General features: G+C 40.4%; 1 protein-coding gene across 1 annotated transcript in view; it reads right to left on the reverse strand.

The window, feature by feature from the left end:
* Positions 1 to 11,338, reverse strand: part of SLC15A4 (solute carrier family 15 member 4) — a 28,343-nt gene extending 17,005 nt beyond the window's left edge. Inside the window, exons 1-4 of the mRNA XM_082007692.1 lie at positions 10,706 to 11,338; positions 2,280 to 2,579; positions 1,241 to 1,399; positions 125 to 202 (exon numbers count right to left, since the gene is read on the reverse strand). Coding sequence (XP_081863818.1) covers positions 125 to 202; positions 1,241 to 1,399; positions 2,280 to 2,579; positions 10,706 to 11,275 — 1,107 coding nt within the window. The 5' untranslated portion in view covers positions 11,276 to 11,338. The remainder of the gene's footprint in view (positions 1 to 124; positions 203 to 1,240; positions 1,400 to 2,279; positions 2,580 to 10,705) is intronic.
* Positions 11,339 to 12,493: the final 1,155 nt, after the last annotated feature.

The raw sequence follows: 12,493 nt of genomic DNA on the forward strand, positions 1-12,493 counted from the left end.
AATGCCTGTGGCCATTGACTCCCTTCAGCCACTACCTTAACTTTCTGGAATTTTTGTACAATACTTACCTATTTTGCATCTCAAGTAAAGAAAACATACTTTTCACTTGTTTTGCCCTACTTACCGTATGAATAGAGTTGGTGTCATTTGATATTTCAGGAATTTTCAGATGGAGACTTTGCAATACATATGTTGTCTGCATCTAGCATTAGGAAAGATGAGTTGAGATTACTTGGACAAGGAGTACCGAGAGCAAGATACTTTTACATTTTTAATAATTAAGTATTATATCAAAGTGCTAATATAGCAAAACAAAAAGAATTATGGTTAAAAAAGCTTGCAATGTTCCAACCCCTGCATTTAATTTTACTAAAAGTACAAAGAATGATTCATGTGACTTCAAAAACAATTTCTGCATTTTTTCCCCCAAACATATTTGCTTTCCTAATTCATCTCACTAAGATAGAAGAACCAGAAAGGAATGAATTAAAATGGAATCTAGACCACTTACCTTGACCTATCCGAATCAACTGCAAGACGAAACACAGTGCAATATTTAAGATATATTAATTTGTACAACTGTTAGTTTTAACTATCCATTTAATGATTTTATTTTCTTTTTATTATTACATCAAAATATTATTTGAAAGTATTCTTAGTAGACATTTTTCATGTCTCAACTTCAGGATAAGTTTCATATTTATGAAAGAACCTCCAGAAAAATATGAAATTAGATACTTTGCCATACTGGCAAGCTAATACAGCTTTCCACAACAATTTTATCTAGCAAATAAACAAATTCAGAAGAAGCTACCATCATGCAGTACTATTTTTTGCTATCATAGTATTATTTAAGTGATTTTTAACCTGAGGTGTGAGAAAGAAAAGTAGATAACATTATTGAACACATGGGTATTAAACAAGCCAGTCAATACCAGAGTTCTGAAAAATCCTCTTCAATATTCACCTTCTCTAGAATAAAAGCTACTGAATGGTAACTGTAAGTAAACCTTATAGAACACTTCCCCCTAAAAAGCTTTTGTGTGTTTCCTTCAGGTAACTGCTCTGGAGGGTAATATTCAGAGAGGAGTTAGATTTATAACACAGCCTCAGAACTGCAACTTGAAGCTAGTGCCTTGAGACCTTTCAAATGTAGTTGGGACAAGAGGAAGTTAGGGTCCTTACATTAGAAATTATGGTTTTTTTAGACATGTAAAATAAATCAAGTGGAACTACTCACTTGAAAATACACTGTCCAGTAAGGTATTAAAGCCAAGAAGACAGGGATAATCTTTACGAGAGCTTTCACATCTTCTACTTTATCTTCTCTGAATGGGCCCCCATGAGACAGCTTGGCCATCTCAAAAAGGCTTTGCTTGCGAGGTTGCTGAAGTACTCCCTGGACTTCGCTTTTGAAAAGGATTTGAAACATTTAGTTAAACAACAACAAAAACGGACTTAACTGGCAATCTTGCAGCACTTCTTTTCATTATAAAAAGCTCATCCATTTCCAAAATAAGTTACTCTTAACAGCAAAACAACTAGGCCAGAATTGGATCAGCAGCAGGTGAAGGCACAAGCTGAAAACTTCCATTATAAAGATGTTCTTATTTCCCATCCTCCCCCCTACCATGCATAAATAACTGGCACTGCAATATGCAGAACTTAAGAAACAGTGTTACAAAACATAGATTATTCTAATTCATTGAATTGTTTTGCAATCTGAATATGTGAAAAACCATTGCAGAGGAGGCACCCAACATCTCTTATCATCAGCGACTGAATTCAGCCACCAGTATTCCATGAGCATATCTCTTGAGAGTGGAGTAACCACTTGGAAAGCAAAAAGCCAGTATACCTTTTGGCTGCCCATCAAGCCACTTAAAACATGAAATGCAGATGATAGTGTTTTTCAAATCAGAAGGCATCCCATAAACATATCTATGCAGAGAAGAAAGTTAACTAATGCTTAAAACTAGCATACTTAGGTTACGTTACACTTCTTAGAAACTCTGAAGTGGCCAGACATAGTGTTCAACTGCAAACAGCAGACTTGATCTTGCAGCATGGACATCCAGTGATCTCAAGATGTGCCTCTCTCATCCCAGAACTCCCAGAAAATATCTCCAGGACTCAAATTTTCCAGTCCCAGTACTCAAAGCAAAACTCCATATTCTAGTGTATTCTCTAGTGTGATTTATGGCCAGCTAGTATGAACTAACAAGTTCCAACTCTTAGGCTGATTAACTGAATTCAGACCATACAAAAGAGCTCATTACAAACCTATTAGCTGAACGTTCCACATGTCTCTTCCTTGAGCAACAAGAATATGCGAGAATTTTAAACATGTCTGTGAAGGCACTACCATCAGGCGGTTTTGTGATGAAGAAACTCTGACCACATAAGAAAACCATGAATGAAATCCCAATGCAAACTGTTGGGATACTATATCCAATAACAAAGCTCACATTCTGTTGAATGTATGCAATGCCTCCCAGAGAGAGAATAGCTCCCAAATTAATACTCCAATAAAACCAATTAAAAAATCTTCTTGTGGCTTCTGGACCCCGATCTTTGACCTGGAAAAGATTAAAAACAAGTCATTCAATTTCTGAAGAAAATGAAGCCTGTTTATTAGAATTCAATCAAGTTCAATGCACTGAAGAGTTTAGGTTTAATTTAGAGTCATACTGAAATGATGTCAGTGTTTTGGACTTAGCATGGTATTTGATGAAATGACACCTTACTGAGCTACCCCATTATATCAGTGACCTTCTAGAAGTTCAGCATAGGGATAAAAAAAGACATACAATACTAAACTACATAGCTTCCCCATAGAGGCTGTTATTATTTCTACTGCACTGTCTCTCATTCGGTCATTTCTCTAGACAAAGCTCACTCAGATTAGTGTCTCATAGTCCACACAGAAGTTGAAAAACTATTTTTTTAATTAAAAAAAGTTAAGCTACCTAAAAATTAATGTATTAGTAGTATCCAACAATTGCTTCTTATAACTGTATACAGAGAACACTTAACCATATTCCATTTTCTAAACCTCAAACAACTACCTGGTAATTAAAGCACAAATTTAAATTTTAACACAGTCCTAATGCCTCTCATTAGAGCATAAATTGAAGACTTGCCATTCTGACCTTTAAAAAAAAAATTAAATTTGGGTTGCCTGAGGTGTCACAAGGTCCCAGTGAACATTTATCCCTTTATTAAGTCAGCACTGTTCATACTGCTATTTTTCTGCTTAAAGCTCTCAGTGTCTCTCCAGTGAAAATAAAGATATCCCTGGTTTACAGAATTATCCTCTATAGTTTTCACCATCACTCTTTATTCTGTGGCCTACTATAAGCCACCCCATGTTTTGTAATTAAGTCACAGGAACTTAGTATCACTTATAACATGTGATGTAAGAGAAATTATGCAAGTTAAAATTTGAAATACATTAAAAAGGTCACCTGGTCTGTAGAAGAATCCATAATACCACATTTGACACATTTGTTTTATGACTGAGAGGCTGTTAACAGTCACTAGCAAGTCAGTGCCATGTGCCAGTCTTGCCAGTTGTTTTTGATTTCTAATTGCGAGTTTCTCTTCCTTATTTGCCTGATCTTCAAAAGATCTGTGTTTAGGTTGCAATTTGAAAAGCAAACTATGTCTTGAAATATGTTTTTAACATTGTTGGTTCTGATTTACAATTTCGTCAGTGCTGCACAAACCCAGTTGTATCATTTAACCAAGCCTAACAAAATAAACATTAAGGCATCTATTCCTATGTATAGTTAATAGCATTGTTAGGCATTCAGGTAGGTCTGTTAGCCTGTCAAATACAATCTCAGAGCCTAAACCCTGGAAAGGGAGAATTTCTTGTTTCAACTTAGTACTCAGTTCCTAATTTAACAGTCATCACCTGCAGTAGTGTATCAAAACACTGCAGTAGTGTATTCCAAACCCCAAATGTCAGCAGGATATTAGCAAACAATTACATCATAAACACAGTGTTCCAACTGATGTAAAGAGTTGGCAAGCTATTTTATGAGGTTTCCATTTCTTCGTCATAAAGTCTCAGTTCTCTTACACTTTCTGCAAGGAAGATGACTTCCCTTCTTCCTCTTACAAATGACCTTGCTCACACCTATGCAAAGAAAAGCTGGGAGATGAAAGCAAACTTCGATAAAGGGAAGAACAAGGCAAGTACAGCATTATGCTTCTGTCAAGTATTATCCCAGTCTCCAACCATTAGCTCCTGAGAAACTTCCTGAACGAAGGATGGCTTCTATCTACTTAATAAATGCAGCAGATCTCCTCTCCATGAACTTGTCCAGCCTACCTCTGAACCCAGGTCAGGTTTAAGAATCCATAATATCCCATGGCAAAGAGCTCCCCAGCTAATTACACAGTGGGAAGAACCACCTCCGTTTGTCTGTTTTGAACCTGCCCTGTACAAGCCTCACTCATTTTACCTAGTTCCAGGGAACAACAGAAGACAGCTGAGCTTTATCCCATTGCTGGGCCACTTCTGCCTCCCTCCCCCTGACCATTATTTCCACAAACCACCACTGTCACATCTTCCTTCTAGCTGCCTTTTCAAAGATAGGAAGTTGTAGACTATTTCATGATTCCTTGCATGGAAACTACTGACCATGGCTGTGGCCCTTCCCTGAAACTTCCTTCCCCATCTCCAGTATCCTTTTTGAAACTTTTGAAAGTATATATACACACTAAAAATCACAGTCTGAAAATCACAGCCACGTCTGAAATACCACTACAACATTTTATTGATGAACATTAATAACTTAATAAAAAAAATCACACAAAACTAGCTGGTGGAATACCTTGTCAAAGTGGAAGAACTACGAAAATATCTTTCTACAACCAGAAAACATGGTAGAATTAAACGGCAATCCTTGTAGTTCCTTTTAAACATCATATCGGCTGCCCAAAGTATTAGCTATATTACATTTACAGCAGGCTACTCAAAGTTTCCTGCTGCTGGCTATTACTTGAGCTGTATGATTGTACAAAATAGATTGGTTTATTCTATTCATAAGTAGATGCTACATTTTAATAAGGGACCAAGAAAACCATGTTTATTTTATTTTAATTTTATCAAGGACAAGTATTTTTCACAAAACTGCAGGAAATTCTCCTTCCCTCCCTTACGCTTCCATTATTCTCAATCACCCAAGCAGAAAGAAAAGTCTATCCCTCCCTCTGCTCAATTTCATCTGTGTTCAAATAGCAGCACTCTCCTTGTGGTACCAGCACCACCAACTTCATTATATTCTTAACATTCTATCAGCAACTGCAGCAGGAAAATGATGCACATAAGTGGCACAAGTATGGCGTGGGTCCTGGATCGAATCTGTCCTGTGGGCTAAGGGTTCCATATCCCTGCACTGAAAGTTAAAATAAGTACATTTAAAAGATTTTGTCCCCATCACAACAAAACAGCTGAAAAAACAGTAGTAGTGCCTAAAGATATGAAAAATGTCACGTTAGGTTTACCATGTTTTACTCAAACTCCTTACATGAAGTAAATGCAACAGTATCAGCAAAATGCCATGGCTAGAGTGCAAGGCTTCCTATGACTGAGCAAAATTGCTGTAGTAAAACTGTTTTAAAGATGCCCTGACTCGAATGAACATTAGCAAGTATCTAATACACACAATTTATTTGCTCTAGGTAACACATTGTTTTGCAAATGAGCTCAGATTCAGACATTTTCCACAGAATACACCAGTGTTGGACAGCTGTCACTTATTTAGATCAACTCCCACTGCATAATATCCAGTACTGAGCCTCCAGTTCACTGTTCTGCATTCTTCAAACCTTTCACACCTTTTTTCCCTACTAAATGGGATAGCATATCATTCTCCATAAACACTAAGGAACAATCCAGTAGTGCTTCTACTTCAATAAAAATACAGAATGGCCTCCTGCACTGTACAAGGAGCATCCCAATTGCCCTAAATATTCCTCTTTTAAACCGTATGTACTCTGAAAAATTTTAATTAAAAAAAACACAACAAAAAACAAACTACCCCCACCCCCCAACAAAAAACCCACACCAAAAAAAACCCCCACCAACAAAGAAATTAAGGAAATGAGCAACTCTAAGCATTCTGACCACAGCTGCTTTGTCGGTCACTGGCCACATGTCAGTGCTGCTGCTTTCAGGTAGGGCTCTAAAGAGGAAACGAAATAATCTTGCTACTTTCAAGACATCTAACATAACTTTTGCAAAAGAAAATCTAACCTAACGCTTGATTTTTCTTTAGTCCAAAAGGTGTTTTTCTTGATAAATCTGATAACTATACTTTACAAACAGTTAATCCAAATGCAGAAAGAAAGCAGTGACATCCTGAGTTTTATAACTGGGACCTACACAGCACTGGATTTCAAAAGCAAATGAATAGCGCTCAAAATAAAAATTTCTAATACGAAACACTTATATCAGACTGATTACGGTCAGCTGACATGTAATTACGGCCACAGTTTTAATGATAAAGGATCCTGAATGCCTGGAACACTTAGTTATGGGAACTGTGTAATCATTACGTTATTCACAGCCACTTCCAGCAGAGGACACATCAGCTGTGTAACTCTACACTGCAATACTCCAAACTCATTTAGGATATAAGGTTAACATCTCACAATCAGATCAAAAGTTTAAACGCAACTAAAACAAAGAGAGAAAGAGTAACTAGATCTTTAGTTACAACACCTGATGCAAAGTCATTAAAAATATCTGACAGACAGCAACTTCCACAGCTCAGCTGTCCTTAAGGTTAATACTTAGACCTCATTCCAACTTAAAAGAAAGATGATCGCTTGCTGAATTATCCCTCCCCTGGATTTTTCAACACCAACACCTTTCTTGGGAGCTGATCCAAGTACTAACCAAAGCAGTTTGTACAGCTTGAAATAAAAAAATACTACACAGCTCAAATATTAAGATTCTATTAGACAGATTCTCCTGACTTTTATGTAAAGAGCCAGGAATCTATACAAGCATCATTGCTTCTCCATAGTTTCTGCATTTAGATGCTTTGATTTGTCACAAAATAATTTCCTAGCTCTCTACAGTTAGGCTAGTTTCAAAGAAATGGCTATCCACAGGATTTCTTATTTTTGCTGCAGCTAGTGCCCATCTGGTGCCTACCATTCCCTTGTGACGTCTGATTTCTGACATCATCTGCTAATGATCTCAAGTATTTTCTAAACCGCAACATTTCACAGTTTCAGTATGTCATAATCTTCCCCCTCTCCCTCCTCACATCATGACAGATCCAAAGCTATGACCTCCTGCTTTAACTCACATAAAAGGAAAGATTATTTAGAAGTTACCGACATTACTAGTTTTAGTTTGTTCCTGCAATCGACTGACAGTCACAAGTGACAAATGTAACAAAACCCACCAAACTTATCCCAGCCAACTATGTGAACTGAGCAAGGATGAAAACGTAGAAGCTTGCCCTTGTCCTTAGCCTACAAAAGAAAGAGCAATGACAGCAGTTTTCCATAGTCTAATTTTTCTTACAGAATTCTGACCTTCTAATCCATCACTACAGACACCAGTTATTCTTTTAGAGCATCTGGAGAGAGCTCAGTAACAGAGCTACACAGTAGTACTTAGTTGCTACATAATTTCAAATTTTTGTACTAAAATTTGGCCAATCCACCCTTCAAGTCTGCTTCCTCTCACTAGTGTCATATCTATTCTGTTTCTGTCGGAAACAGAAACAAATTAGTACTGCCCACGTGAATGCCACAACTTCAGTTTTCAAACTGTTATCTGCAGAGTCTTAGACATCCAGTCTCCTAAGAAGTTCAACAAGGACAACAAAAAAAAGTAATTTGCAGTTAGTGACCTTCAATTCTTTATATATGGTCCCTCATCCTTCCCCAAAGGCTGGAAAATCTAAGTTCTATAAATAAATAAAAAAATAAAAGGTTGAAAAATCACTCTAAAGCCATCTTTACACCAGCAATTTCCAATAGCGTCCTGCCTCTGGCAATGCTACTGTAACAACAATAGTTTTAGCAAAGCTAGAAGATTTTTGGCAGGTTACAGACTGATAGTTTTAATGACTATGATGGCAATTCAGAAAGAAGATACACTGTGGGTTAAAACTACCATCTCTAACCACCGTAACCCCAAAACAGATTAACCTATAATTAGAACAATGATTACAGCTGACACTACATCAGTAGTCTACTACTAACGTTGGCTTCCATGTTGAAGTTAAACCAGCTTTCACAATAATGAGGGATAGTCATATTGTTTCCTAACTACAGAAAGTCACAAACTGCTACATAGAACAGGAAGCGACTGTAAAACACTCACTCTTAAAAGAGGAACTGGAAAGTGCCAGGTTACACAGATCACATGATTTATAAACACTATTCTGGGAACCACCAGTTCAGATTTAGACCTGTACAACGGATCAATCTGCAACTTCTAGAAAAACGGCCCTTATTTATAAACCCAGTTAAATAAAGCTGGTCTATACCTAGTTTGCAGTAACTGGGTTTTTTTTGCTAAACTGACTGGCATATGTTACTCTGTACTAAGTCTACCTAGTTACTTGTAACAGCCCTTTTAAAAGCATCCATTTAACAGAAATTAAGAAACAACATCTTCTTAACCTCAGAGGAAAATAAATTTTGGAATTTCCAATTTTCCACAAAGTGGTTCTTTTCTTCTAAATAAAAAAAATCCTCATTGTATTTGGGTTCTCCACACACATTATAGATCATCCATTAAAACTGAAAAATTTACATGGTAATTTTTAAGAGATCTACAATGAAATGTAATTAACAATATCTGATAGGCGGTTCATGTCAGCTAGAGTACATGATATACAATTCGTATTTTCCTTTGTTTGATATTTAAGGGAAAGAGGACAAATCTTATCAGCATGCGTCCAGCCAAAACATGTTTGCATAGTATTCTGGCCTCCCAAGAATGTGACTCCATGAGACAGACTTTATTCTCAGCAATACGTATCCATCTACCCAGCAGTTTGCTACGTTCCTATGCAGGGAGAAGGCACCCAAGAGGGACAAAAACTGCACAACAAGGTAAGTGGTATGCTGTAATATATTTAACAATAGATAAGTCAGAAAAAGAGAGAAGAGGAAAAATTCAGTCCTCAGCAGACCTCTACTGGTTATTATGAGCCAGAAAGGAGTATTTCTTTTGCTTCACCCTACATAAATCACTGTGAATTATCTGCAAACCTAGCCAAAAACTGCTTTCCGTGAAATCCTGGGGGAAAGCCTTTAAAAAAATCCAGCTACAACAGCTACAATTCCATTGACAATGGTTCTTCTTTTGCTCTGTTCCTGCCATTATTTATCTCTTACATGTAATGTTCATAAAGTGTTCTGGGGATAAGCAGTCAGTTTTGAAAAACACCTTGCAAGATAAAGTCACATTAAAGCTATTTCACTTGATGGGCTCATACTGGCTTAAACAGAACCGATACACTGGGGACACACAATCCTGGGATATAATAATGTTTTACAGTTATATACTGCCTTTCACCCAGAACTCCAGAATTCATAATATATGAAATGACAAAGAATGACAAATGTAAACTGCACAGCAGAGAACAGAGGTATATTTGGCAAAGATATTGTGGTAGATCCTACCTCTCACAAAGAATTTAATGGCATTTTTGATACCTGCACTAACCAGAACTCAATGGACTAGTAAACAGACATGCAACTGGATCAGAGGCATTTTCCTTGTTTTGTCATCAAGAACAGTTTGGTTACAAAAGCTGCTCAGTATCTAAGCATTTGAAATTTTCAATTTGTAAAGCTGAAATTATACTCCAATTCAATATCCACAGTCAGCATACTACCTTAGCGTAAGATTGTAAAAAAATACATGCAACAGTGCATTCTAGTTGATACTGAACTATAAGCTGTCTCTCAAATATTTTCTGTAAAGCCACTTGGTTCTGCAATGATGATCCAATGGATGACATCACTGAACTGGATCAGAGTAAGGTCATTTGACAGGACATGTCCGTATGAGAACAGCCCAGGTAATATGTTTACCACGTTGAGAGCACCTTCCCACTCGTCATCTGGCACAACATTAGCCTGCACAAAAATATCACTCAAGGGCACAGTGCAGTACACAGAGAATACCTAAAGCATAAAAAACTACTTGTTCTCTATCCTTCATTTATCACAGGATGGTAAAGGCCTCTGACTATTGCCCTAGAAGGCCCATGCTGCCTTTGTCAAAGCTAAAATGTATAGCAGGTATTTTACCTGATGAGGTCAAATTAAATGGGTACAAACTCCACAATGGAGGATACTTAACAATCCACTTAGTGGCCATTAAGTATTCAGCCCAACTCCTCAAGATGGTGATGGTTTAGCCAAATCAGGTACCACACCTAAGGCAGGGCTACCAGGAAACCAAAGGTCGTAAGAGATCAGACACCACAGACACCAAAATTATATCAAACAGAGTAAAACGTAACAGCTTGCATTACACAGGGAACAAAGCTGGATGATCTGATTTCCTCTGAGACTTAACACCTACAGAGATGTGAATCAGTAGGTGCACTGTCCATCCCACCAAAGCAAGCCCCTCCACATGACTGACAGCCATCCCCTGGTTCAGATCGGCACCGACAAACGATTTGGCAGCTGCCAAATGATACTTGACCTGGTCTGCCCCAAAAGGGGTGATGTTAGCCTTGACCGACCCGACGCCCAGCCCCACGAGGACCAGTCCGACGAAGGTAGCGGTGGCACAGTAGCGGGTGGCTCCCACCTGGGAGCAAGGTGCCATGGTGGCATTGGCTGCTGGAGAGGAGCAGTTCTCTACAGGGAACAAGGGGATGTCCCCGCAGAGGCCCTGGCGGGTGTGCGGTGCCGCGATGACGGGGAAGGCCAGCATACCCAGCAGGTAGAGAGCCATGCTGAGCAGGATGGTGCCAAACTTGCCCAGGAGGGCATCAGCCAACCAGCCACCGAAAGGTGACACCAGGTAGGTGATGCCCATGAAGAGCAGCAGGGCCTGGCTAGCCTGGGCACCCTCCCAGCCGTAGGGAGGCCCGTTGAGGAAGAGAACCAAGTTGGAGGTGATGCCGTAGAAGGCCACTCGCTCCAGCAGCTCAGCCAGCAGCACGGCAGCACAGGCCAACCGCCGCCCGTGGAAAGCGCTGCTCGCTGCCCGCCCGCGCTCCCCGCTGCTCAGCAAGGGGCTGCGCTCGCTCGGCTCGGCCTCCTCCATGACGGCGCCGCCTTCCCAGCCCCACCGCGGCCCGGCCGCGCTTCCCGGCCCACCCTGAGAAAACTTCGCCGCGGTCGCGCGGCTGGGCACGGCCCGGACCGCCCACGCGGGGGACGGCGCGCCACCATTGGCTGAGGCCGCCGTCGCTCCGCCGGCAGTGCCGTCACGTGGACGGCTGGGCCGCAGGGAGTGGTGGTTGATGGGGGCGGGAAATGGCGGACCGGAAGCGGCGGGGCGGCTCCGCTCGGTGGTATCGGCTGTAGGGGGGATCCTGGGCTGGTCTCCCGGGCTGAGCAGGCCGCGGCGCGCCTCTTCGGTGCCGGAGCTGAGCCAAACCGAGCTGAGCCGGGGGTTCGTTTCACCTCCGTGTGTGCGGAGCTTCACTGGGGAAGGGAGGCGGCAGCTTTTTCTCCGCAGGTTTCCCTCGCCGCTTTCACTAGGATGCTGGGCGTGGGGGAAGGCTGCAGCAGGGCACATTGATTTGGTGGTTATTTCGTGCGTTACTGCAGGCTGGGAATTACATTTTAGGCATTGAATGAGCTGCATGATGTTGTTAATGACACAGGTTCGGTGCTGGCTTCTATGAAAGCCATGGTTTATCCTTAAGTTTATCCAGCAATAACAACAGCGAAATTAAAATGTGGTTTGTTTTCTGACTTTGCTTCTCAGTCGGAAAAGCAAAAGTGAGGGTTGCCCCTGTAAAATGGCCATCCTGCGGAAAAACGTGAATGCGCGTTGTAAGTTAGGCGTTTTGTCTGCGTTACGCAGGCCCTGGCAGGTGCAGCAGGCACGCCTTCAGCGCCGCGCCGCAGGGCGGGAGAGCACCGGTGGGGTGCGTCTGTACCGCTGGTGTTCAAAGCTAGGTTTTTCGGAGGTGTACCCACGGTAACAATACATCGTAAGTACATGTGGAGACTGAAGACTCCAATTTGACCGGATCAACATGCATGATTAAAATGAGAAAACACACGTTAGTGGTTGCAAGTTTGGAGCCCTAAGATATTCTTTTTTTCTACCATCATGTATGCTGAGGTAAAAGTCGTGAAAGTACGTAATGGTCTTCAACAGCAGATCTTAAAGCCTTATTTTTGCCCAGAACAAAGTGGGGAAGATACTCCTGCTTGTGTGTTTTCAGTGAAAAAGGTAAACTGACTGACGTCATATAGTTACACCCAACATCTAGGTGTGACTGAAGATTTTTGGAACAGCGTTGGTAAT

The sequence above is a fragment of the Phaethon aethereus genome (genome assembly GCF_964289735.1).
Source record: "Phaethon aethereus genome assembly, chromosome: 17".
Taxonomy (NCBI): Eukaryota; Metazoa; Chordata; class Aves; order Phaethontiformes; family Phaethontidae; genus Phaethon; species Phaethon aethereus.